An 11,879-nucleotide genomic window follows, 5' to 3' on the forward strand; every position below is an offset into this window, starting at 1 on the left:
TAGCATTCCTTTGTGGCCTATAAGAAGGAATAGAACCTGGTCCAGAGATGAGCTGAGATTTATTCCCATGCATTTATAAAAGTGTGAGAGCTCTCTGATTAAGTGATTACCCCATGAGAACAGATAAAGTTTAAAAATAGATATGCATTTGGATTGTTTGTTCCTAATATCTTTGCATTTGAAAATGGTGATATTTAAATTGGATTTAATTTTAGAGCCCCAACCTTCACTAGCATGAGACTAAAAACAATGACAGCAATATCTATGAAAATCACTTAGTATTTCAGTATTCTGGACAGGGAATTGCTCTCCCCAGTAGCAAATGACCTATACCTACACTAACAAGAAAAGGCCAAAGGCATAGCAGATGCGGACAGTCTCAAATATAGCAGTCAGGCATCCAGATGTGGTTGGTGGGGGACCTGGGCATGCACCAAGGTGGCTTGGACCAGAGGTTGCAGATCTATGGTCAAGGAACCTCCTGTGGTTGGTCTAGAGGTGATCTCCCAAGATGCCAGTTCTGCCTAGAAGTTGTGGAACTCTTGAGTTACCTTGACCTTCTCTCTCCTTCTAATCAACTAGATTGATGGCCATCCTGGCTTGTAGTGGAATATATAGACTATTTCCAAGGAGATTCATTCTTACTTCCCTGTTTGTTCCACAGATTAGAAGTGGAGGCTTTTGTGTCACACAGGAAGTTACGGTCAGCAGGCAGCCTGCAGCAGTGAGCCCTGCAAGCTCATAAGCACCTACTGGTGTATAAGGCCCATCACATACTCCTCTCAGCCTCTCCCCAAACCCCCTACTAGGCCATGTTGGACCTCTATCCAGTTCTTGAGCTTTGGGCTCTGTGATGCCTTTCCTTCCTTTCTACTCTGATGTACTCCTATTCATCCTTAAGAACCCTGTTCAGATGTTACTTCCTCTGTGAACATATGTCTGTGGCTAATCTGGCCAAATAGAACTAATTCGTCCCTCCACTATATTTCCACATCACATCAGATATACATCATTCTTATCACATTGTGCTTCAAGTGCTTGTTCGTGTGCCTGCTTTCCTCACCTCTAGATTATTTGCTCTTGGAAGTTAGGTATTATGTCTTATTTTCATTGTGTCCCTAGCACCTAACACAGTGGCTGGCACAAGGCCTTCAAGGTTAATGTTTAATTAATTAAATAAATGAATTCCAGTGTTTGGGTGAAGGAGAGCACTCCTTAAGCACCCAGGATGGATGCAGGCTGGAAAACATTAATGCTTGTAGGATCACAGACGATAGAGCTGGAGGGGACCTGAGCTATCATCTGTGCTGGTTCCTGTCCTGTGAGGAGGAAGCTCAGAGATACTTAAAGGTACTAAGTGATTTACCTAAGAATAAGAGCGAATTGGCCCAGGATGCAGGTCTGTGGGGTCCAGTCTCGTAATCAGTCAGGCTTGGCCAAGCACCCAGATGAAGGGTTTGTGGACTAGATCAGATCCTCTTTCACAGGAGTGTTGGAACCAGACCCCATAATGCCCACATCTTACCCTGGGGGACATGCTGTCCTCCCTTTCCTGTGCTAAATCCAACCCTGAGAGAGCATAAAAATGTTCTTTGCCACAGAATCTAACCTTTTTTTAGGGTGTTTGAGTAAGTTCTTGTCTCAAGGCCTAAACCCCAACTGAGTATTGGAAGGTTTTTCTGGTACTTCTGAGGCAAAAAGGATATTTTGAGCAGATTGGGTAAGGAAGAGGAAAGAAAACATCCCAGTCCTTAATTTCATGATTTCTAGCAGCAGAAAAGCCACTCTGGAGGCCCTTTCTACCTCCCTGCCCTCCAGTTCCTCTATGTGATTAGGGACTTGGGGGCCACAGTGGCTTCATTGACATTTGCTTCTATAGCACAAGATGAGAGGGGGTTGAAGGAAGATAAGTAGTGGCGGTCCACACTGGGAAAATACATGATGGGGAAAGGGAGTTTTGGAGTTGGAAAGAGCATATAGACAGGAAGGATAAAGATGTCACTCTAGAGTTTTTGGGAGGTGGGGGAGTAGAGGGCACCTCACCCTACAAAAAGTTCTACAACAGACATAATAGTTCATTCATTCATTCATAAAAAATATCACATCACTCTTGCTGAAAGCCCTCCAATCCCTTCTCAATGCCCTTGGGATAGAACCATAGCCTCCAGCTGTTTCCCTGCAGACCTGGCTCCTTCTTTTCTCCAGCTCACTTCCTAGGTCTCTTCCCTACATGCTCAGCAACTTTGACTTGTTTCTACTTCAGCACCTTTTCACTTGCTGTTCCTTCTGTCTGGAATGCTCTCTCTCCCATTACTCCTCACCCTTCAGATCTCAATTTGAAGGTCACTTCCTCAGAGAACTCTCCACTGCGCACCCTGTCTACAGCAGCTCCTCGCTGCACCCTGCAGTCACCCTCCATCATCACATCCCACTTATTTCTTTCATGGCATCTGAAGAATCTGAAGATCTCTTGTTTATTTACACAAGACTACAAGCTCCAGAAGAGTAGAGCCCTTGTCTATTTTATTCACTGCTGTGTCCCCAGCACCTACAACAGTGCCTGGCACATAGTAGGTGCTCAAGAAATACTGTCAAGCGAATGAATTAAGCACCTACATATATGAGGTTTATACAAGTGAGAGGGGAAAAGAAACCTTCCATTGCTTCTAGCAACTACACCCTAAAATTGAATTGAATTTTCTTCTCATTGTATCATCTCCATAGCTTCTGATTTGTAAAATCTGACTTTTGGCATGGTTCTCTGAGATTCACATCCCAGTTCCGTAAAAGCTCTGTTGTCTATCAAGTGGTCATGTTGTCTTATTTGCCACTATTCCTCATTTGGCTTTTTATCAAAGTACCAACCTGTTCTCAATTGTCAAGACTTTTTCTTCTGTATAATTTACCTTAGTTAGGCTGGTCCAGAGTTGAGTCTACTACATCTGCGTGTGTGTAATGTACAGAAGAATTTCCATTTTGATGCTGGATTAGGGGTCTTCTGGAGCAGGACTCTGGTATGAGACTGGAAGCACCTACACTGGGCGTGAGATCAGCCACAGACTGTGTCCAGGCAGAAGCCAGGAGCTTTGGCACAAGAGTAAGAGGCAGGTACCACTGTAGGTCTGTGAAAGGTCAGCCCCTGGCAATTTCGGTAGCTAAACTCTAGCTCCTTCCTGGGCCCTGGTGCTGGTGAAGTCCCAGAACTCAGGGAATGGAGTTTATCCTGTTGGCACATCCCTCCCCTCCTGCCTAGGGCATGGCTACCCATCCCAAGAGAAGTACCCATCTAATGCCAGCTCTCTCCTCCCACAGAGTCCTGGCCTGTCGTCGTGCAGTACAGGGGGCTGGATGGCATGCTGGACCCAAGCTCAGCTCAGTGTCCGGGCCCAATAACGGCTTTTCCAAGGGAGCAGCTTTCTGTCCTGGCCACACCGAGGTAAGCTCCTGAGGGGCATCGGCCTCACCAAGGTTCCTGGCTCTGGAGATGTCAGGACAGCTGGAAAGGAGGCCCAGGCTGAGGAAGGGGAGTCAGATCCAACTGCGGGTCACTGGGGGCCTGGGGTGGCTCCTAGTGATCCAGCACATGTGGCCCTCCCAGCCCGACTGGGAGAGGAAGTCCCTCATGCTCTCAGGCTGGCCCGCAGCGTCCAGGGCCATGTTAAGAGTCTGAGCCACCCACCTCTAAAGTAATAGAACACAGGGCCTCCAATAGACAGAGAGTGTCAGTCTGACCCTCCACACAGCTCCTGGTCTGTCTGAGCAGGTGACCTTGTGAGACGGGAGGTCCTTGATCACTCTTCATGCCCTTGGCCGTGGAGTAGAGGGCGGGGAGAGCTCCAGATCTGGAGACAAGGCTCAACTCTGCGTTCCACTTCCAGCAGGCGTGTGCCCACGGTTGAGTTATTTCTTCTTCCTGCATCCCAGTTTCCTTCTCTGTAAAATGAGAATAATAAGGCCTATGTCCCAGGTTTGTTGTGATGATTAATGAGACAGTTATGCCCAATAAGTGATAACGATGATAATTATGATCTCACCTCATTCATTTTAAGATGTTTCTCTAAGAATTCAGTGCAGTAGATTCTGTTCCCATTCTGTCCAGGAGTAGGCCAGTAAATCCACAGGTGCCTGTACCTGCTACGGCTTTCTGGCTGCATATTTCTATCATGGGCGCTTTAAGTGCTTTTGGATCAAGTCTACATGATGCCCAGAAACCTGATAAACCACATATAAAAACAACTAAATATCCAGATCTTCCCTGGTATTTGGATTTGTAGCCTAAAGAAGGTAAAACTTACAATCTGTTGAACAGAATTTTGATGTTGGTGTTCGTGGTTAAGTAAATGCATCCTAGGACCCATCAATTATAGTGTGTGCGCCACCTCAGGCCTCTCTCCTCTGGAAGGTGCTGAGGCTGAGTGATGCCAGGCACCCATGTGCAGAGCCTGCCACTCATTAGCTGCATAACCCCAGGTCACTTACCCTCCCCAAGGGCCATCTCTCTCCTCTATCAAGTTCAGGGATTGAACTAGAGTAGTGGTTCTCAAAGTGTGGTCCCTGGACCAGCAGCATCAGTATCACCTGGGAACTTGTGAGAAATGGAGATTCTCTGATCCCACCCCAGACCTGCTGAATCGGAAACTCTGGGGGTAAGCCCAGCAGTCTGTGGTTTAACAAACTCGCCTGGTGCTTCTGAGGCACTGAAGTTCGAGAACCTCTGGTCTTGATAATCTCTGATGTCCCTTCCAGTCCATGCTTCTGCCTCATAAATCCAGCCTGGGAGATGTGAGCAGAGGCACTGGATTCTGTTCTGCCAGTGCCTTTCTCTGTTGCAGCCTCAAAGATACCTCCCTGGGGAGCTGAGGAGCCACAGAATTCCTCTCACACTCCACACAGGCCCCAACAACCAAGGGTGTCCGAGTCTTTGCAACTGAAGACAGCAGCCAGTTTACATTTAGAGCAGCGGCCAAGTGTAAAACAAGAAATGACCCTTGACCCACTCTCATAATGTGGCGAGTGAGATGGAGGAGGGGGAGGGGGAGGCTGGATTTGCTCAGCCACAAGAATTTTCTCTCTTGCTAACAGTTAGTGACCCTGGTTCACCGATCCAGTCTCTAGCCTGAGAATCACTAACGGCTCTTGGCACCACTCTCTCCAAGGCAGTAATTATCTTACTCCTTTCTACAATGCACCTCCAAAGGCATGGTTGCCAAGCCTCCCAGTGCCATCAGCCCTCCTAGCCACGATGATTTGGGCCAGTTGCTTAGCTCTGTCCAGCAGCTTCATCACCTATTCAGGTGACGCCAGAATGTGTGTGAAGATCATTCTTCTGGTGCCGGAAATTTCTCTTATTATTGAAGTGTGTGAACCACTGGAAATCCACAGAATATACCGCTGGCCCGGGAGAGGCCAAGAGAGTTGGGCAGCCCAGTAGTAGCTGGATTTAAAGGCACCTGACTGGTCGCCCATCTTAGTCATTTGTCTTCCATTCTGGGTAGGAGCGGGACAAACACAGAACATGTTCCTTCATGTGAGCCCCTAACTGCATCTTCCCAGCTAATCCTTCAGCTTGCAGACCTCTGCTTAGTGAAGCCACAGCAAGGATTGTCATCTCTGCAAGAGAAAGGCTTCAAAGTTTGTTTTAAAAAATAAGTAAACAAAACTCCTCCCCTGATTCACTTCAACAAGGAGAGAATGTTCTTTTGTAAACTGTGCTTTGTGCATTATATCACTAGAATAGAAAACACACTAGTTTTTTTTTCTTTTTTTAATCTACTGATAATTTTTAAAAAGAAAGACTTTTTTTAATTTAAAAAGATTGTTGGGACACACTATTATGAGTAAGTCAAATACTTTAAAAAAACCTTTTAATTTCAAACCCACAGGAGAGATATATTTGCAACATTTTCAAATCTTAATGAAACAATCTGTCCATGATGCAGATCTCCACTGTGATTAAATGCCACCAGGTACCACGTGTTATCTTGATAGTGAATAGAGAAGTAGCATTAGTCTTTAAGAACTTTGTGAAGTCAGTTCAGTAGGACAAGCAAAGTGCTAGGAAGAAGAAAAAATGTTGTAATTGCTTAAACTCAAAGAATGTCAGAGTTGGAAGATACCTTAAACATCACCACTCAGATGGAGAAATTAAGGAGCACAGAAGGAAGGAGACTTGTCCACACACTCACTGATTCTTAGAGGTGGAGCTTCCTGCAAGTGCTAGGTCACCTGGACACAACAAAGATGAACAGGATGCTCTTCTGCCTTCAGGGGGTTTACCCTCTAGGAAGGAAGATAAGAGGAGAACACAACTGCAATAAGAGAGCATTAAGGAAATGGTTTTAGAGATGGAGAAGGGAGAGAGTTTGTCTCTTTGAAAACAGGAAAAGCTTCCCAGTGGAGGTGACAAATAAGTTGGGTGTTAAAAGACAACAGGAAGGATGCCAACCAGCAGAGGTAGAGAGCAGAAAAGACGCAGGGTGGGGCAGGGGGCGTATGCCTGGTACAGAAGAGTCTGAACCAAGGGCCATAGAGGGAAGCAGAGAGCAAGCACTGCCTGTGAGGAGTTCTGTTGCCTGGAATGCAAAATATGTGAGGGCAGTAGAAGGAGGGCAGGTCCTGACTGTCAGGCTGAGCAGTCCTACTGGCTGACTAGACAATCGTCTCACCACTGGATCCTTTGAGCAGGGTGAAGTGATCAGAGCAGTGCTTTCAGAAGTTAAATGGGTGGCCAGGGATAGTAGGCATTGGAAGAAGAGAGGTGAGGGTCCAGGACATCAGTTGAGAGATGTTCCATGACCTGATCTAGAAGCATAGAGGGGAAAATGGAAAGTATAGTTTCAAGAGATACTGAAGCAGAACCAGAAGGGCTGGATGGAGGGCATGGAGGAAAGAGCAGCGTCCAGTGATGGCTGGTGAATGAAGGAATGGTGGTTCCAGTAACAGAAAAAGGAGGATGTTTAGGAGGATGGGGAGAGATGTTCACAAGAGACGGTGGCTGTGGAACTACTTTGTAGATCATCAGGCGGCCCCAAATGGGGCTGCCACTGTTGAGTAAAAAGGAGGAAGGGGGAATGATGATCCTAGTGAGGATTATGAGTATGAAGATTTTGTTTTGGATGTCTTGCATTTAAAACATCAATGTCCATTGAGAGCCACCCATCAGGAAGCTGGAGGTTCACAACTGGCTTTCTGGAGCTGAAGATCCTGGCATGAGCATCAACTGCACAGAAATTAAAAGAGGATGAGCTCACCAAAGTAGAATGAGGTAGGAACCTCTGGTAATAGGAAAGAAGGAGCAATATGTCTTTTTTCAGTCTTTTTTTTTTTTTCATTTCCCTATCCAAATTCTAAGTGTTACTACTTTGGATATAAAGGAGTGAATTTCAGCTTCATTTCTTCTCCCTTTATCTCCCTGATAAGAGATATCATGTACTGAGAAGCAGAAAGCAATGAAACAAGAAAGAGCAACAGTAAAGGGCTTGAATTAGCTGTCAACTGGATGCCCAGTTCTCTGAGAGTTGGCCGGACTTATCTGCAAGACCATTAGCCAACAGAACCAGTGGTGGCCAAAAGCCGGGATGTGCCACTGCCTCCTCTTCGTGGCTGGCTAGATAACTGGAGCAAACACAAACATTTTCAAAGTGACCAAAGAGAAAAGAATTCGGTGGCTTTATTCTTGGTATCTCACCAAAGAGCTGTCTGTTTCCAGCTAAATAAAAGTGCATACTGACAAGAAGAATGCATCACTTTAAAACAGATGAGGAACGCAGCATTTGGCCATATGCACAAAATCCAAAAGAAACCTGCACCATGGTGGAAAGAAGGCAGAGGGTGAGCCTCTCTAGCCATCCCCATTCACTCTTTCATCCATTCTCCTTATAGTTTTTGAGGACCTACTACATGCCAGGTACTGCACATGGCCCCAGAAACATTTAAATGAAAATGGCACAGCTAATCAAGTGCTCTCAGGGAGACAGACATGTAGATGATTGTCCACAGCACCCAGAGAGGTGATAGGGTTGTGCATGGAAGACAAGAGAGGTGTGTGCCAAGGGATGGAGTGACTAGCTGCGCAGGTGGATGAGACACGGCTCTGTCCCCCAGGACCTTACAGCCAGTGGGGAGACAGGCTCAAATCATGATGCTTTGAAGGAAGGCTGATAGACGTAAAACAACGTGCTATGAAAAGACGAGGATGGAGTGTGCTCAGAGAGTGAATAAGCAGCAGTATAACCGAAGAAGACAAAGTCTTTGATCACAGAAGGTTGGAATGACTCAGAAAGAACTCAGATTTTGTGAGCACCTATTTAATCCTATCAAAAACCCTGTGAAACAGTGTTTATTGCCCACTTTTTATCAATGAGGAAACTAAGTCTCAGGAAGATTAAGTGACTTCCCTTTGCTAACAAGTAGCAGAGCTAGGAATCCAAAGAAGGTTTTCTAACCCCAAATCCAATACAGAGTTCTTTTCATTACACTGATTTAGTAGGAGAGAACACACACACACACACACATGCACGCGTGCGCACACACACACATGCACAAGTTGAGAATGGAAGGAGATCACTTTAAATGGGAGTGATCTGAGAAGGCCTCAAGAAGAAGGTGGTGTCTGTGCCACGCTGCAGAAGTGGGCAGGGAGAAGAATGACCTGTGGGAGTGGGGAGGAGAGACGGGGAAGGGATAGAATTGGAAGTTTGAACACTTCTACAGGGGATGCCTCTAACCCTACCAAGAAGATCTGGGGAAGCTTCACGGAGGAGGTGGCATTTGATGTATCACGGGGGTGAATAGGAGCTTACCAGCAGTGAGCTCAAGAGCAGAGCAAGTTGCACAGTTACTTTACCCAGGTGGTGGTCACTGGTGGGCAACTATTGTGCAGTGTGGAGCCATGTCTGGCACATGCTCAAGAGGGGCTTGCACTGCTTCTTGGGGACAGATGGATTTATGCCATTTGGTCTACACTCACATAAGAGCAAATAATAAAAAGAAAAGACATGTTTAAGAATGAAAGAGAAAGTGAGGGAGGAAGGAAGGCCTTCTTACTGGCCTTCCTATCCTATGGCTTAGTAAGAGGTGAGGTTTGCATTCTATTTCTGTTCAAGTGTTTGTTAGTGACTTTAGGCCTGTTAGTTAATTTCCTGTGGATCACTTTCCTTGTTTATGAAAGAAAGATGACAAATCCCAACCTAAGTCACAGACTAATGAGAAATTAGAAGTGAACAAATTTGAAAAGTTTAAAAACATCACAGAGAAAGGAAACATTATCAGTATCACGTTTATATGTGAGGGCTGGTGGCTGAATAGATGGACTGATTAAGATGGTCCCAGAGCCATATACTTTTTTGCCAAACATGACGCTTCGTGGATTCATAACAAGAGTTCAGAGTCCCCAGATCTCAGAGCTGACGCAGTGCTGCTGCCTGAGGAGGGTGTATTCAGTACTGAGGCTTGGAGACAAGTCTGCAGCAGCCCTTCCCACTGCCTTCCCAGAGGAATGAAGCCATTGGGCAGGACTCAGTGCTGGGGAGAGGTGTCAAGTTCATGCCACCTGCCTCCCCAGCAGAGAAAACTCAAAGGACTCTGTGAGTGATGCTCCCAAGTTCATACCCTGCCACAGGGCAGAATTTCAGGGGCTCCAGCCCTTCCTGAAACAGCCTGCCCCAAGGATGGGGCAACCATACCTCCAGGTTGTCTGAGCCAGCCCTGTTTGTGCCTGCTGTCCCAGTGTAATTGTGGCTAGCATCCCCTTCCACTCTCAAAAGTGTCCCGGTTTGAATGGTAAATTCCAGGGTCACCTGGCCCATAGACTACCAGGTGAAACCCCTTGTCTTCCTGTTAGAAAGTCAATTCTGAGGGACCCAGAAACTGCCTGTGTACAACATTTAGTAGCGCGGACTAATCCTCGTTTGTTTCCTTCCAGGTGCATAGCGTAATGTCCATGTTGTTCTACACTCTGATTACAGCTCTTTTGATCGGCACCCAGGCAGAACCACACGCAGAGAGCAATGTCCCAGCAGGACACGCCTTCCCCCAAGCCCACTGGACTAAACTTCAGCATTCCCTTGACACAGCCCTCCGCAGAGCCCGCAGCGCCCCGGCCGGGGCGATAGCTGCAAGGGTGGCCGGGCAGACTCGCAACATCACTGTGGACCCCAGACTTTTTAAAAAGCGGCGACTGCGTTCACCTCGCGTGCTGTTCAGCACCCAGCCCCCGCCTGTCGCTGCGGATACTCAGGATCTGGACTTTGAGGCCGCTGGCGCCGCCTCCTTCAACAGGACTCACAGGAGCAAGCGGTCGTCCTCGTCCTCCCACCCCGTCTTCCACAGGGGGGAGTTCTCGGTGTGCGACAGCGTCAGCGTTTGGGTGGGGGATAAGACCACCGCCACGGACATCAAGGGCAAGGAGGTGATGGTGTTGGGAGAGGTGAACATTAACAACAGTGTATTCAAACAGTACTTTTTCGAGACCAAGTGCCGGGACCCCAATCCCGTCGACAGCGGGTGCCGGGGCATTGACGCCAAGCACTGGAACTCCTACTGCACCACGACCCACACCTTCGTCAAGGCGCTGACCATGGACGGCAAGCAGGCAGCCTGGCGGTTCATCCGGATCGACACAGCCTGCGTGTGCGTGCTCAGCAGGAAGGCCGGGAGAAGAGCCTGACCTTCAGGACAGCCCCTCCCTCCCCAAGCGACCCCTCCACACTCTCCTGGGCCCCTCCCTACCTCAACCTGTAAATTATTTTAAATTATAAGGACTGCATGGTAATTTATAGTTTATACAGTTTTAAAAAATCATTATTTATTAAATTTTTGGAAGCATCCTGTGTCGGCACTCCAGTCATTTTTCCCAGTGTGACCATCTGCAGGTCTTGGGACGATGCAGGGTGAATTGTCCACAGCCGGTCTGGCTCCCTCTCAGGCCCACCTGCAACCCTCACCCTACCCCAGCCCGCCCTGCAAATTCAAGGAAGGCTAACTGGTTTCAGATATTAGTCTAAGCCGGGCACGATTAGGAAGGGAAGTCTGCTGGATTGCAACTTTTTTCTGCATTCCAGAGCAGAAGCTACCTAATCATCGGATTACCTGCCCCACAGCCCAGATCCATGCGCCTTGATTGCTTCACTCGGGGAGGTTTGTGAGGCCTCATCAGAAGGGAGATCCCTGCTGGGCACAGGGCTGCACCCCCACCCCCTCCCCCCCGGACCTCAGAGAGGCCCAGACTGGGTCCTGGAGGCACTCACTGTATAGGTAGGAGGAGGCTTGCACCAAAGACCTGTGAGGCTGACTCGTTTTTACGGAGGAGCTCTGCTTTTTGCTGAAAAGCTGTCTGGAAGAGTTGTAACAAAATAATCTCATGAGGCCTGTCACGGTAGATCTGATTTCATGTTAAGATTGCCTTAGTACTAATGGCTGGTCCTCAATTGATCCTCCAGGGGCTTCCTGCAGAAAGACTTCATTACCCAAGAAAACATTAGGGCCTCCAACACTCCTGCCACCCACTAACAGCCCCATAGCAACCTCCAGTGGCCCCAACGTTGGCCTATAATCAGGGGAGCCAGAGACCTGCCGGGAAAGAACTTTTGAAAACTTTTTTATTCCTAATTGGGTGATTTCCACAAGTGAACAAAGGTGGACAGGGCCCTGGGACCTGCAGAGAAGATGGGGGTGAGGCGGGGTGACAAAGATAAATGGACTGAGAATCTACACAAATAAACCAGGGAGGCTGCGGAGGAGAGGTGGGCCAGGCTGGAGGGGAACCATGGCTTTCTGCTCTCTCCGACAGGGGAAACCAAATAGGAGAGCGAGAGAAGGGGGTGGTGAGGAAGGGGCGGACAGAGCAGAAAGAGGACGAAGGTGTATCACCTCACCTCTAC

General features: G+C 47.7%; 1 protein-coding gene across 1 annotated transcript; it reads left to right on the plus strand.

Annotated features, from left to right (window-relative positions):
* The first annotated feature begins 3,361 nt into the window (after positions 1 to 3,361).
* NGF (nerve growth factor) lies at positions 3,362 to 10,817 on the plus strand. The gene is made up of 2 exons (XM_004420625.3): positions 3,362 to 3,436; positions 9,923 to 10,817. The coding sequence occupies exon 2, from the start codon at positions 9,935 to 9,937 to the stop codon at positions 10,664 to 10,666; it is 732 nt and encodes a 243-aa protein (XP_004420682.2). The 5' UTR covers positions 3,362 to 3,436; positions 9,923 to 9,934; the 3' UTR covers positions 10,667 to 10,817.
* The last annotated feature ends 1,062 nt before the right edge of the window (positions 10,818 to 11,879 follow it).

The sequence above is a fragment of the Ceratotherium simum genome, chromosome 2, assembly GCF_057802395.1.
Source record: "Ceratotherium simum simum isolate JZ-2026a chromosome 2, ASM5780239v1, whole genome shotgun sequence".
In the NCBI taxonomy this organism is placed as follows: domain Eukaryota; kingdom Metazoa; phylum Chordata; class Mammalia; order Perissodactyla; family Rhinocerotidae; genus Ceratotherium; species Ceratotherium simum.

What these genes read in the sequence shown, in the direction of transcription:
- NGF (XM_004420625.3), top strand. Translation starts at nt 9,935, where the DNA reads ATGTCCATGTTGTTCTACACTCTGATTACAGCTCTTTTGATCGGCACC.